The sequence below is a fragment of the Nicotiana tomentosiformis genome, chromosome 1 (genome assembly GCF_000390325.3).
Source record: "Nicotiana tomentosiformis chromosome 1, ASM39032v3, whole genome shotgun sequence".
In the NCBI taxonomy this organism is placed as follows: domain Eukaryota; kingdom Viridiplantae; phylum Streptophyta; class Magnoliopsida; order Solanales; family Solanaceae; genus Nicotiana; species Nicotiana tomentosiformis.
The window spans coordinates 100672791-100688317 of NC_090812.1; the positions used below are offsets into that span (position 1 = coordinate 100672791).

Sequence of the window (15527 nt, forward strand, 5' to 3'; positions counted from 1 at the left end):
TTCAGTTTTTACAAAAAATATTGTTTTAGAAAATATTTTTCAGTTATTTTTAAAATAATTTTTTTGTAAAAACTGGAAAAAAAATATTTTCGCTTTTTCAGTTTTTAGTTAAAATAAATTCAGTTTTTTTTCAATTTTTACAAAAATAAATTGCTTTAGAAAAATTGCTTTTCGGGTATGGGTAACGAGTCTTTTTAATTAATTATGAGATATTTAGAATTGGCCAATAGGACGATGACATGTGTCCCTCCGTTTAAATGGGGGTATATTTGAATCCAAAGTATAACTGCAGGGGTATAGATAACCCAATAATATAACGAGGGGTATTCTTAGACCATTTTCGAAAGTACAAGAATATATTTGGATCTTTGTCGTTCATTAAATGAAGATTGAACTTTGGAATGACCCTTAGTTAATACTTATGAATTATGGAGTATATATTTTAATACTCCCTCCGATTCATAATAAGTGACTTTTTAGCCTTTGGCACACCACTTAAGAAAATATGAACTCCTAGAGAATAAAAAGATGTATTCACTAAATTACCTTTAATTAATTGTTACCTTGACACACTGGGATATGTGTCACCTTGACACATTGGGATATGTGTCACCTTGATAAATTTTGAAAAAATAAAATTAATTCTTTATTGATTATGTAAAATGACACTTATTTTGGACCAAAATAAAAAGGCCAAAAAGTCATTTATTATGGGCCGGAGGAAGTAAATAAAATGAGACTTTTTCGTATATATACGAGATTTTAAACTTATTTACCCGATTTTGTCTATGTTTTAATATTTACAAAAAGTAACTAAAGTGTTTTACAAAATATATACAAATTCGGTCACAATCTATAATTTATCTACAACTTAAATACACATTTTTTTTACACAGAATCCGGTTAAAAACTACAATTTACATATATTTTATATACAACTTTGTATACAATTATGTAAGTTGTAGATATTTTGTATATTGTTTCTACACTCGACATACAAAATATATACAATTTGTTTATGCCTTCTTTTTCGAGGCTCAATATGAAACTCCAACCAAGACCACCTCGAATCTTCTCCAAATTCTCTCAAAATTGAGATATAAACTCCAAATAGTATTCTCAATCATTGCAACAACACCCAACAAATAACGATTGAATGAACCCAATTTTCAAATTAAAAGCTTTGAAGTTTGTTAACGGTTGTCAATTGAGTTTAAATTCAAATCTCTATGCTTAGTTTAATCAGTGCATAAAAATCTTTATGCTCAGTTTAATCAAAATTTGTGTCACGCCCAATGCATGTGCCAATGGTTTAATCTCGTCATTAATCAATATAATGCAAAACTTTGAATCATTTTTATCGATGGGAGAGTAATAAAGTTGTGCCAGCTATGTTCTTAGTTATTTTTTGTTACTGATCGTAGGATTTTCATGTCTTCTCTTCATTCATGACTTTTTAAGATCGAAACTTGTTGTTCTATATATTTTGGGTGATTGGTTACGTGGGGTTGGGGGTTGGGATACAGTGTATTGCCGAGAGACACACAGTGGGGATGGGTAGAAACCTGTAGGCTTAGGATTGGTTACCAATTAAAGCCCGAGGGATATTAACTTATCAATAAAATGTATATAATTGGTAAATTATATATCAACTTATAATTAAGTTAAAACCTAAACAGCGAGGGTAAATAAGTTTCTAATGTAATACATATAGGTAAAAATCTCAAATAAAATTTAGATACTAGTAGTACTGTATAGAAATTATAGGGGATGGGGGAAGAGACAAGGAATTTTGATTTTGATACCACTAGACTCTAGGGTTGATAATTCTAAAACTGCATGGCTCTTTTTTCCCTTTGTTCATATTTTGTTGTTTTTGATGTTCAGAACCTCATTTGCTCCATGGTACTTTTTTATATAGAGTGTCATATTTTAAATATGTTTGATCCATTTAGTTACTAGTATTGGAGCTTTACTTTAACTAATCAATTTTATTTTTTGTCTATTTCCATGTTATTTTTACATATATATTCAAAGATTTAACTATTTTTAAAACGTTTCATTGGCAATCATTTTGAAAATATTTCAAACATCATTTCAGTTTATGGGCGATAAGATATTTTAAAATTTTTAAAAAAATCTAAAATATGTTTATTCGAATGGGTTTTTTATTTCATGCAAAAGATGAATAAAGTATTATTCCTTACATCCGAATACAAGCACAATTAGATGAAATTTACTCATTTCACACAAAATTTTCGGATATGTTAAAAAAGAAAACTGAAAGCATATATGTAATCTGAGTTGAATGTCATTTTGATATTTCAAAATGTAGCAACGACTAGTTCATTTTTGGCTGTTGATTAAAATAAGGAGAATTCTGACAAAATGTTTCTCTTTTGAATGTTAGTATAGTTTATAGGTCAGACGATATTTTAAAAAATTGAAATCTCCATCAAAACATTAAATCGGGTGTGTCGTTTATTTCATGCAAAAGATAAACGAAGTATTATTTCTTATGTCAAAATTATACAAGGTGGTTAGACATAATTTATGCATTTCTATACAGTATAATTGGGCATTTTTAGTTTTTTCTTTCATTTTAGATGAACTGCTTATAGTAATTCGGTAAAATTGAAGGTCACTTTTGACATTTTAAAAATATATGTAGCAATTAAACTCATTTTCACCTCTAATTTAAGGTCTGTGGAGTGTGTAACCTCATGCAAAAGGCAAGGACGTATTGTTTCCAAAATCATATGGTTAAGAAGTTGAGTGAGATTTACTCTCTCGTTTACATTGAATTGTATCAGTGGTATTTTATAATTGAGAACGAAAGTCAAATCCAGAATGTACGTGCTCTTATAATATTTTAAAGGGAAAATGTCAGATTTATCCCTCTACTTTAATTAACTAGCCCCGTTTATCCTTATTTCTATTATTGGTCAAAATATATCCCCACCATTAACATAGTAAACAAAATTATCACTAACCCTAACAGAAGACACGACCCCGCTATCTGACCCAATTCTCCATCAAACTTCCGTGCTCTGTAACCACCGAATAAAGCACAGCTTCAATGGCAACAGCTTCTTTCCGTTCTCCTTCCGCCATCTTTACTCTTTGCTCTAATTTATGGAGTTTGCTTTCAAAAGAATTGTTGATGTGTCAGACTGTCAGTTGTTCTTTCTTACTCTTCCTCTTCGATATTAAACTGCCCCATTTCCCCTCTCTTTCAAAACCCCTGAAATCCATATAACAATTATTTTCTAAAATTTAATTTACCTTAACACTTACTTAGCCCTAACAAACTTTCATAAAATTAGAATAAAATTCGAACTAACTCTAATTTGAGGCCAGCTTTCTCACCTACAAATTGCAACTTCTTCACCCAAAAAAGACGAAAACAAAAGGACAACGGAAAAAATAGCAATTCATCGTAAGTGGATATAGTGAGTTTTTTTTTTTTGGAAGGGTCATCAGCTTCCACTGTCGCCGCAGCTCAAAACAGTATCAAATTCAGATTTTCGTCGCTGGTTTTCTCCCTGAAGGATAGCAGACGATTCCGACAATGATGTTGTTGATGTATCCGAAGTTGGATATTTTGATGAGTGATTTGCTTGCGTTTTCCAGTGCCTTAGCTCAGGTGACTGAAAAAAATTGTTCCCTTGTCTGCCGCCATTTGGGTGGGGTGGAAGAAGAAACGGGTTTTAAAAGGGAAAATGGTTCCGACCGGGTAATGGGTTATTTGAATGGGTATGAGTTTTGGGTTGTTTGAATAGGTATGACTGGGTAATGAGACTCGGGTCGGTATTTGCCTAGTTGGCACATTAAGTGAGGGTCCTACTACCAAGTTGGAAATATGTTAGGGTTAGGAATGATTTTGTTTACTTTAACGGTAGGCGTATATTTGGACAAACGGGTATAAACGTGACTAATTTTCGATAGTATAGGGACAATTTTGGCCTTTTTCCCTATTTTAAATGATAGATATAGCACTCCTTGGAATTCATACAGTATCATTTCACATCACCGTAGCACGATATTATTCTTCAAATATGAAATACAATATAAGGTCTATCAATAATTAGCTCCATACTATGATGATGATGGTCGACATTCAGACTTTTAACTGGAAACTGCTTGGGTTCTTTGCACTCACTTGACATGCTTGGTAAACCACTCCAACATGTCCCGATGCGCTTCTTCAGCACTCTCCACAGCCTTCTTGTCTTCCACATTGTATCTCACAGTCCATCCGTGGGCGACGCCAGGATAAATTTTCACAAAGTTGTCCACCTATTTTTACAGACCGAAACACATGCAACACACAGCTCTAGATGTAATGCGATCTAAGAAATTCATTATAGTAGTTATATCTTATTCAATACATCACCTGAATAAACAGGAGAGTATTATTGTGCAGCTACATATTTCTAAGATAAAGACATCTTTAAATGGCAGGAAGGCCCTAATGTTCGCTTACCTCAGGTTTTGATGATAAAATCTCCTCAAACTGCTTAATAAGCTCAGGAGGAGACATTTTATCTATCTCAGCTCCTAAAATAGCTATTGGTGCCTTCACCTCTGTAAATAAATACATCATAAGTTCCAATGGATTGTTTGGGGGGGGGGGGGGGGGGGAATTCAAGGAAACAGGAAGAATCTAAAAATGATGCAGTTCACTTTACTCACTAGAATTCAGAAAACATGTGATACCAAATATCACTTAGGACGTAGGAATATGCAAAAGCAATTAGTAATAATTTTTCCTATAAGACATTGAACAAATTTAGGACAGCAATATAATTTGACCGAACAAGTCACCAATATTCTAGTGTCATTTAGACATAAAATGTTTTGTCCCTAAGCAATGCACTTGTATAAAATCCAGGAGTAAAAGCTCTATCTAATCACAAATGATTCTGGTAAAAAACAGTCGTACCCTTAATATCATCCACAGTGACAAATGATGGGTGCAATAACACTGCCGCTTGAATGTCGTCAGACTTAGCTAGTTGAACAACCACCTTGGCTGTTAAGGAAACAGGAGATCAGGATCACAGACAACCACAAAAAATTAACCTATACATGCTAGTACCGGCGATGGATAATAATCCAAAAAGAGAAAATTGAACAACTTACCACCCCAGCAAAACCCTGCAGCTCCAATTGCAGATATGCCTTTATCTTTTAAAGCTGCAACAACCTGCTTTGCATCTTCAAATCCTTTGTCCTAACAGAACAAAGCAAAAAATGAATAACACGGTGGTGAGCCTGATACTCTGAATGTCGCACAATGATAGTCCCAAAGTGACAAAGTTAATGAATGGAAAACTGTGATAATGATGGCATGGCCTCCTTATATTCTCGATGCAAATAGATGGCAATATTATTGTAAAGATATGACACTTGGGCCTAACTCAACCCCAAAAGCTAAATCTTGAGGGGAGGATTGCCAAGTCCATATAAGGAGACCACCGATCCATTCCCCAACCAATGTGCGACTCTAAACCACTCTAACACGCCCTCACACGCCCAGACCACCAATTAGAGCGTGGACAATATATCATAGGGTCTTAAACGGGAACGGACTTGGCTATGATACCATGTATTGATATGGCACTTGGGCCTAACTCAACCCCAAAAGAAATAAGTCAGAACACATACTGCTCCATGTGATTGTATCCAGACTGATAAAGGCTTCTCCGTATTTTCAGGATTATAAGGATCCCCATAAAGAAAATCAGGAACCACAACATAGTATCCCACAGCTGCAACTTTGTCAGCAAGCTTCCTACATACCAGCAGTTAAGCTTTGGAATCAGCCCAAGATAAAACATAAACTTTTTGCAGCTTAATTACTGGAAAAAATGCAAAAAATGGTCACCCCAACTTCTTCCCTTGAAATGTAAACAAAAAGATACACAGATAAGATAAATGAATCTCCTGAAATCTGTGATTAAGGAGCAAAAACTGAAGTCGTCAACAATATAGAAACACCCTAGAGAATTGACTTCTGTTTCTTTTTTTAAACGGCAAAGGGCCAAATATACCCCTCTACTTTCGAAAATGGTCTAAGAATACCCCTCGTTATACTATTGGGTTATCTATACCCCTACAGTCATACTTTGGGTTCAAATATACCCCTCATTTGAACGGAGGGACACGTGTCATCGTCATGTTGGTCAATTCTAAATATCTCCTAATTAATTAAAAAGACTCATTATCCCAACCCGAAAAATAATTTTTTTTTTGTAAAAACTGGAAAAAACTAAAAAAAATTTTTACTAAAAACTGAAAAAAACGAAAATATTTTTTTTTTCAGTTTTTACAAAAAAACTGCTTTAGAAAAAACTGAAAAATATTTTCTAAAACAATATTTTTGTAAAAACTGAAAAAAATAAAGCTGAAAATCAATTTTCTAAAGCAATTTTTTTTGTAAAAACTGGAAAAAAAATGAATTTTTGTTTTTTTTCTAAAAACTGAAAAAAACGAAATTTTTTTTTTACACTTTTTACATAAAAACTGCTTTAAAAAAAAACTGAAAAATATTTTCTAAAACAATATTTTTTGTAAAAACTGAAAAAAAGAGCTGAAAATCAATTTTCCAAAGCAATGTTTTTGTAAAAACTGAAAAAACAAATACTTTCTTTTTTTTCAGTTTTTAGTTAAAAATATTTCAGTTTTTTCCAGTTTTTAATTGCTTTAGAAAATTGCTTTTCAGTTTTTACAAGAAAATATTTTTCAGTTTTTTTAAAGCAGTTTTTTTGTAAAAACTGAAAAAAAAAATCGTTTTTTTCATTTTTTAGTAAAATTTTTTTTTAGTTTTTTCCAGTTTTTACAAAAAAAAAAAAAATATTTTTCAGGTATGGATAATGGATCTTTTTAATTAATTAGGAGATATTTAGAATTGACCAACAAAACGATGACACGTGTCCCTCCGTTTTAAATGAGGGGTATATTTGAACCCAAAGTATGACTGTAGGGGTATAGATAACCCAATAGTATAACGAGAGGTATTCTTAGACCATTTTCGAAAGTAGAGGGGTATATTTGGCCCTTTTCCGTTTTTTAAATAGTTGTGGTTGTATATGGTACGGCCGCATCTAAGAAAGCAATAACTTAAGTTGTTGATACTTGACAACAGAGAAATATACTAGAGAATACATATGGTGCAAGCATAAGTACATAAGTACAGAAAGTATTTAGAAGGTATTTGACAACTCCAAGCTGAACTTGAGAAGCAGCACATACCTCAGGTTTGGTGCTTCATAACCTGCAAAGTATTCGTAACATAAGAGATTGTCTTCCAATATAAATAACAATACTAATCCTCAAACCATAATAAACTCCCTTTTGGCCGAAAAGAGTAATAGTTTCACATTATCAAGGGTGAAAATGTTGCGGAAGCCGAATATATAGAGAGTGATTAAATCACAACTACTATATCTAAAGGTAGCTAATAAATAGTAAATGAGACAATAATAAAATGAACACCAGAAATTAACGAGGTTCGGCAAAATTTAATTTTTTGCCTAGTCCTCGGACACAATCAACTCAAATTTATTTCACTCCAAAAATACAAGTGAAATACTACAAGAGAGAAAGAAGATTTAAATGTCTTACGAGATAAAAAGGCAAGTGAGAGATGTTTACAAATGAACAAAACCCTTGCTATTTATAGAAGAGAAATGGTCTTAATAATGTCATGCATGACATCATATTAAGTGTGAACATGCAATGTAAATGCATGAAAAATGCATCTACCAATTTCTTCCTAAAAGGAGGCTTCAAATGTTCACACTAGTTCACATTAATCTTGTCAAAATTCAACAAATCTCCACCTTGGCAAGATTCCACTTTTGCAATTGTCTCTTACTGATAAATTTTGATTGTGTCTTCAACTCCAATCTTCAAAGTTCAACAATGTTGAAACTTGATCGCAGTCACTACTTTTGTTAGCATATCGGCAGGGTTGTCTGTAGTCCGAATTTTCTGCACTATGACTCCACCTTCTTCTATAATATCTCGTACAAAGTGATATCGAACATCAATGTGCTTCGTCCTTGCATGATAAACTTGATTCTTTGCTAATTGGATAACACTCTGACTATCACAAAATAGTGTGATGTTTTCTTGACCAATACCAAGATCTCTAAGCAACCCTTGAAGCCAAATTGCCTCCTTTACAGCCTCCGTAATTGCCATGTACTCTGCCTCAGTAGTAGACAAAGCAACCGTTGACTGCAAAGTAGACTTCCAACTAACTGGTGCATTTGCAATAGTGAAAACATAACCAGTAGTTGATCTACGCTTGTCCAAATCACCCGCATAATCCGAGTCACAATATCCAACCAGATACTGACTATCTTCCTGCTCAAAAATCAATCCAACATCTACAGTATTACAAATATACCGTAGAATCCATTTCACAACTTGCCAATGCTCCTTTCCTGGATCATGCATATACCTGCTTACAACTCTGATAGCATGTGAAATATCAGGTCTTGTGCAAACCATTGCATACATCAAGCTACCAACGGCATTCGCTTATGGCACTCTTGACATATACTCTTGTTCAGCTTCATTCTTCGGCGACATAGCAACACTAAGCTTAAAGTGAGGAGCAAGAGGAATGCTAACCAACTTCGTGTTCTCATTCATGCCAAATCGATCTATTACTTTCTTCAAGTATTCTTTCTGAGATAGATAGAGTTTCTTTGAATGTCTATCTCTTTTTATCTCCATGCCAAGAATTTTCTTCGCCTCACCTAAATCCTTCATCTCAAACTCCTTTCTTAGTTGAATCTTCAACTTCTCAATTTTCTCTTGACTTTTGGAAGCTATCAACATATCATCAACGTATAGGAGAAGATATATGAAGGATCCATCTTCAAGCTTGCGCAAATACACACAATGATCGTATTTGCTTCTTTTGTACTTCTGCCGCAACATAAACTTATCAAATCGTTTGTACCATTGTCTAGAAGATTGTTTCAATCCGTACAATGATTTTTCAAGTTTGCACACCATATTTTCCTTTTCAGCAACTTTGAATCCTTCTGGCTGAGTCATATAGATTTCCTCTTCCAAGTCTCCATGTAAAAATGCAGTTTTTACATCTAACTGAACTAGTTCCAAATTCAACTGTGCTACCAAAGCCAACAAAACTCTAATGGAGGAGTGTTTCACGACTGGAGAAAACACCTCATTGTAATCAATTCCCTCCTTTTGAGCGTACCCTTTGGCCACCAATCTTGCTTTGTAGCGAACATCTTCTTGGTTAGAAAATCCTTCTTTCTTTGCAAATACCCATTTGCACCCAATTGCTTTCTTGCCCTTCGGGAGATTGGCCAATTTCCATGTGCAATTCTGATGAAGGGACTGCATTTCTTCATTCATGGCAAACCTCCACTTATCTTCTTCTGAACTTTGGACTGCGACTTTATAAGTGGTAGGAACACCATCAGCTACAATTGAGGCTGCACAAGCCACCGTCTCTATGAGACGAACAGGTTTCTTTATTGTTCTTTTTGGCTTGCTGGTTGCTATTGATTCAAGTTGTTGTTGGGGTTCCTGAGTTGGAATCTCCCCTTCCACTGACTCTTCTTCCAAGGGAAAATCTTCTATTGTTTCCTCGTTTTCTCCCTGTGTTGGGAAAATTAATTTTCCCTCAAACTCCACGTGCTTTGAAGCACCATCAGTTTGTTTGACATCTTCAAATGTCACCTTATCTATTATGGCAGATTCATCAAAGGTAACATCTCTCCTGAATATAACTTTTCTTGTCTCTGGACACCATAATCGGTATCCTTTGACTCCAGAAGTAATCCCCATAAATATAGCTTTCTTTGCCCTCGGATCCAATTTTGACTCTTTCACATGATAATATGCAATTGAGCCAAACACATGTAAAAAATTATAATCTTCAGCAGGTTTTTCATACCATTTTTCAAATGGTGTCTTGCCTCCAATAGCGGCAGATGATAGACGATTAATGAGATGGCATGCATATGTTATTGCCTCAGCCCAAAATTCTTTGCCCAAGCCAGCATTGGACAACATACACCGAAACTTCTCCAGCAAAGTCCGGTTCATGCGTTCTGCCACTCCATTCTGTTGTGTATTTCTGACGGTGAAATGTCTCAAAATTCCATCATCTTCACAAATCTTATTGTAAAGATCATTTTTGTATTCTCCACCATTATCTGTGCGAAGACACTTTATTTTTCTGCCTGTTTGAGTCTCTATCATCGCCTTCCATTTGAGAAAAATTCTCAGCACCTCATCTTTGGTTTTCATAGTATACACCCACACTCTCCGGGAAAAGTCATCAATAAAGGTTACAAAATAGTGTTTCCCACCTAATGAAGGTGTTTTGGAAGCACCCAAACATCAGAGTGAACATAATCCAAAATACTTTTAGTATTACGGATTGCTGTTCCAAATTTAACCCTTGTTTATTTCCCCTTGACACAATGCTCACAAAACTCCAAATTGCAAGTCTTTACTCCTTTTAACAATCCTTGATCTGATAAAATCTTTAAGGATTTTCCTCCAGCATGTCCCAAGCGCATGTGCCATAGCTTGGTTGCTTCTGCCTCCTTGTCATCACTGGATGTCACTGTTGCTGTCCCAATAACTGTACTACCGCGATAGTGGTACATGTTATTATTTCGCCGGATTCCCTTCATTACCACTAGTGCACCAGAGCATATTCTCATTACCCCATTTTCTGCAACGACTTTGAGCCCCTTTGACTCTAGGGCTCCTACAGAAATGAGATTTTTCTTCAATTCTGGTACGTATCGAACATCTGTTAATGTTCTGATCAATCCATCATGGTTCCTTAATAGGATTGAACCAATACCATATGCGGTAAGAGGATTGTTATTTGCTGTGTGAATAACTCCACATTCTCCTTCTTGAAAATCAACGAACCAGTCCTTGTTGGGACACATATGATAGCTACAAGCTGAATCCATCAGCCATATGTCAGATGGTTTGAATGGCTCAGTTGTAACTAGCGAGAAATCAGAGTCGTCACAATCAGCTACATTTGAATCCATGACAGCCTTTCCATTGTTAGGTTTGGCCTTGTTTTTCAATTTTGGACAGTCTTTCTTCCAATGCCCCTTTTCTCGGCAAAAGGCACATTCGTCTTTGCTGGGTCTGGATCTTGACTTGGATCTTCCTTTCTTCGTTCTCATATGATTATGAGAACGACCTCTCACGGCCAGTGCTTCTCCTTCTCCACTCTTTTGTTTTTCTCTCTTTCTTTGTTCATAGCTGTACAAGGCAGAACAAACTTCTTTGAGAGACACTTCATCATTCCCATGAAGTAGAGTAGTTTCTAGGTGCTCATACTCATCGGGAAGTGAACTTAATAACATTAAGGCCACATCTCCATCACTAAAAGTCACGTCCATATTCTGCAAATCTGGCGCCAACTTATTAAAGCTGGTGATATGATCATTCATTGTAATACCAGGAACATATGTGGAGCGTAATAGTCTTTTTATGTAAAGTTTATTTTGACTGTTTTTCTTCAAGAATTTATCTTCCAACGCATTCTACAATTTACTTGCAGAAGTTTCTTTTGTGTATGGATACTTCTGTTCTCTTGCGAGGTAAGATCGAATGGTACCACAAGCAACACGATTGATAATCTTCCAATCTCCTTCTCCGATATTGTCTGGTTTATTTTCTTCTATGGCAATATCTAGCCCTTGTTGAAAAAAGGACATCAAGAACCTCAGCTTGGCACATCCCGAAATGTCCTGACCCGTCAAAAATTTCAACTGCAAATTTCGCATTTGACATAATTCCCAAAAATTTCAACTGCAAATTTCGCATTTGACATAATTCTTGTCATAAGCGAAGATGCCAACGACGTATTACTGACACCCGATGTGGACTCTTCATTTTTATTATCTCCCATTTTGCTATAGATACTATTTATTTGCTAACAGTACAGAACACCAAAGTAATTCTTTTCTGATATGGAAGTTCAGACTATGCTGCAACCACAGAGCATACTAAGATAGAACCTTGGCTCTGATACCAATTGTTGCGGAAGCCGAATATATAGAGAGTGATTAAATCACAACTACTATATCTAAAGGTAGCTAATAAATAGTAAATGAGACAATAATAAAATGAACACCAGAAATTAACGAGGTTCGGCAAAATTTAATTTTTTGCCTAGTCCTCGGACACAATCAACTCAAATTTATTTCACTCCAAAAATACAAGTGAAATACTACAAGAAAGAAAGAAGATTTAAATGTCTTAGGAGATAAGAAGGCAAGTGAGAGATGTTTACAAATGAACAAAACTCTTGCTATTTATAGAAGAGAAATGGTCTTAATAATGTCATGCATGACATCATATTAAGTGTGAACATGCAATGTAAATGCATTAAAAATGCATCTACCAATTTCTTCCTAAAAGGAGGCTTCAAATATTCACACTAGTTCACATTAATCTTGTCAAAATTCAACAGAAAAAACATAATTTTCTTCCTTAATTGTTTGACATAAGAGTTGAGAACCAAGGTACAAAACATCTAACTTCCAGTCTATAATCTGGCATTTGAAATGAGATTAAGATACTTAACAAAGAACACACTAGATCACAACCCTTAGAATGAAAATATTTTAAGAAAGATCTATGTAACTTCCAAGATAGTAAAAGCTTCAATGATTTAACGGACTAATAATGAAATAGTGTCCCATAAAATGGACTGAGGTAATAACAATTAGATATCATTATCCATCTTTAAACTTACAAATTTCATCAAAACATTATCTAATTTGCTAACATTATTTATCAATCTCTAAAAAACGTTTTTTCAGAAGTATTTTCCAAAAAATAAGTTAAACTTTCGGAAATTTCCGTCGTACCAAATTGATCAATAGATTACTCAATCTTCGTGCTAAAATAAGAAGAAAGAGAAATGGAAGTGCAAATTGAGCAGAACCCAGTTGCCCAAAGTTCATGAATAAGAACAGACAGTAAGGGGTTAAAAGGGTAAGTACCAAAAATGTCGGAGACGAGGAGGATGGCGTGTTTGGAATTGGACGAACCAGAGACGTAGGTTTTGAGACCCCCAAACTCTAACACTGACCCAACACCGCTACTTGAGCTCAAAGTTGGTGGGTTCTCACAGCACTGAGGCCCTGACATCTTTGTTACTGAAGATTGATAGAGAAGATGTCCAAAACCAAAGATTTGCCCCTTAATAGCAGTCACTAATCAGAGTAGGGTAGTGCGTTTGAGAAAGAAAGAAAGAAAGAAGGAAAGAGGAAGAATACTATTGTACTGTATTTATGGCCCGGCTGGGGAAGGGGGAGTCGGGGAGGGGGGGTTGATTGTGCGGTTTAGCTATACTTTACGTCTGCGCCATTTCTATGGAGAGAATTATTCCAGATACTAACATTTGAATTGAATTGAATTGAATTTACACTTTTCACAATGCTTAACTTTTTGGGCGGATTTGGCATAAGACAGTTTTAAGAGGTAAAATTTATATCTATCTATATCTATATTCATATATCTTATATTCATATATCTATTTAAGAATCTGGTGAGAGCAAAATATTTTACAATTTTAACTCCGCATAAAATAATACCAACAATTACTATCAGAAAAAATATTTAAATACTTTACACAAAATAGTTTTTCACTGCATAAGTTCATTGTCAAATTCATTATATATATTACTACTATCATATTTGTATATAACAGACACAAAAAATCTCACACAGCTATTATATCAAATTTGAAATGGGTTAGGTTCTAACTCTCTAAATGCTTAAAAAGTTTCCATTGAATTAGCAACCATTACAAAATTTTATTTTTATAAATTTCACTGTATGCCTTCTTCCTCTTTCACTCGGTCATAGTTCGTAAGTCTTTAAAAGATAATAGTAACAAAAACATGCTTTATGAAGATTTTAATTTATTTTGACAGCTAAATCACTTTAGATTTCTTTGACTTCGTGATACATTACTTTTTTTCCCCCAATTCTCTGTTTCTTTTAAGTTTTAACTGAAGAGTTAATGATAATTTTAATAATTGAAAATTGATTTTCCCTTGCATAGAGGTTGATTTTGAAGAAAAATGCACCCATCATGTTATTGAGAAACTTATATCCGTCAAATGGTTTATGTGGTACAAGGATGGTATGTAGAGATTTTGACAACAACGTTATACATGCAAAAATTATGATGGGTCAATGTACTTCCAAGCATGTGTTCATGCCTATAATTTACCTTTCACCTCCATAAAATGAAGGATATCCTTTTAAATTTATCCGTAAATAATTTTCAGTACGCTTGTGTTTTGCAATGACAATAAATAAAGCACAAGGACAAACAATTCCGCATATTCGATTGTATCTCCCGCAATATGTTTTCTTACATGGGCAACTATATGTTGCACTTTCAAGAGAAATATCGATGTCCACAACAAAAGTTCTTATCATGACGGAGCAACCAAAGCGTAAGAATACATAAAAAATGTCATCTACAAAGAAGTCTTAGGTAAGATATCATCACATTGCATATTTATAAACTATAAGTGTATAATAGTATGTCATAACTGACATAACTTAATTGATTATTTTTGTAGGTTCAGACGATGATATCCAATCGGTTTGAGTTCCCATATTATGCTAACATATGTAATAACATTTCTTGGCATTTAAATTATGGCGGCATTACATATACGAATATGTTAAGGGTTGTTTTATTATTGATACTGTCCCTTCATATAAAGAATTGACTACATCATCACGTGTCATTATTAACGTGCAATGCACGTACATAGTAACTAGTCTATAATACATTAAAAGCACGAAAGCCCTTAGAGAAATATCGTTCGCTTTTTTTACCCTTAAAAAATCGACTTTACACTAGATAAAATTATAATTTAAGTTGCCTTCCTAATATTTAGGAATAAACATTCAATTACCATACATGCTAATTTTCCTAAAGTTAGAACTTTAAAATCAGCTAGAATTTCATTTGTTAATCTTTCCTTATTAGATTGTATTACAATTTTATTTGCATATGGAAATATTTTTGGTTTTATATTTAGCGGTAAAAACTGAGATCACTAGTTGATGGAAATTTAAAAAAATATTGCATTCATCTTGAATGCTCCTTAAATCATAATAATCAACCCGATATTGATAGTTTAGATTTATTTTCTGAATAAAAAATATTAAGAAAAATAGTACAATTAGAAGATAACAATTTAATTGATATACTCAATCAAATAAAAAGGTTTGATTATTTTCCAAATGCCTATATTACTTATAGAATAATGTTAATAACTCCTATTACCGTTGCTACAGCGAAAAAAAGTGTTTCAAAACTAAAATTGATAAAACCTTACATAAGATCAACAATGTCTCAAAGATATTAAATGAATAAGTTATATTGTCAATTGAGAAAGACTTATTAGGATAAATTAATTATAAAAAATTAATAATAAATTTGCATCTAAAAAAAGTTT

General features: G+C 33.9%; 1 protein-coding gene across 1 annotated transcript; it reads right to left on the bottom strand.

Annotated features, from left to right (window-relative positions):
- Nucleotides 1–3938: 3938 nt before the first annotated feature.
- LOC104094902 (endo-1,3;1,4-beta-D-glucanase-like) lies at nucleotides 3939–13481 on the bottom strand. The gene is made up of 7 exons (XM_070188518.1): nucleotides 13044–13481; nucleotides 7258–7279; nucleotides 5671–5797; nucleotides 5146–5236; nucleotides 4946–5035; nucleotides 4487–4587; nucleotides 3939–4299 (listed from the first exon to the last, which is right to left on the bottom strand). The coding sequence occupies exons 1-7, from the start codon at nucleotides 13189–13191 to the stop codon at nucleotides 4159–4161; spliced, it is 720 nt and encodes a 239-aa protein (XP_070044619.1). The 5' UTR covers nucleotides 13192–13481; the 3' UTR covers nucleotides 3939–4158.
- Between the last annotated feature and the right edge of the window lie 2046 nt (nucleotides 13482–15527).

What these genes read in the sequence shown, in the direction of transcription:
- LOC104094902 (XM_070188518.1), bottom strand. Translation starts at nt 13,191, where the DNA reads ATGTCAGGGCCTCAGTGCTGTGAGAACCCACCAACTTTGAGCTCAAGT. An exon ending in TATGAAGCACCAAACCTGAG is followed by an intron (nt 5,798 to 7,257) that starts GTATGTGCTGCT and finishes GCTGGTATGTAG; the next exon opens with GAAGCTTGCTGACAAAGTTG. An exon ending in TTTTATCATCAAAACCTGAG is followed by an intron (nt 4,300 to 4,486) that starts GTAAGCGAACAT and finishes CTGTAAAAATAG; the next exon opens with GTGGACAACTTTGTGAAAAT.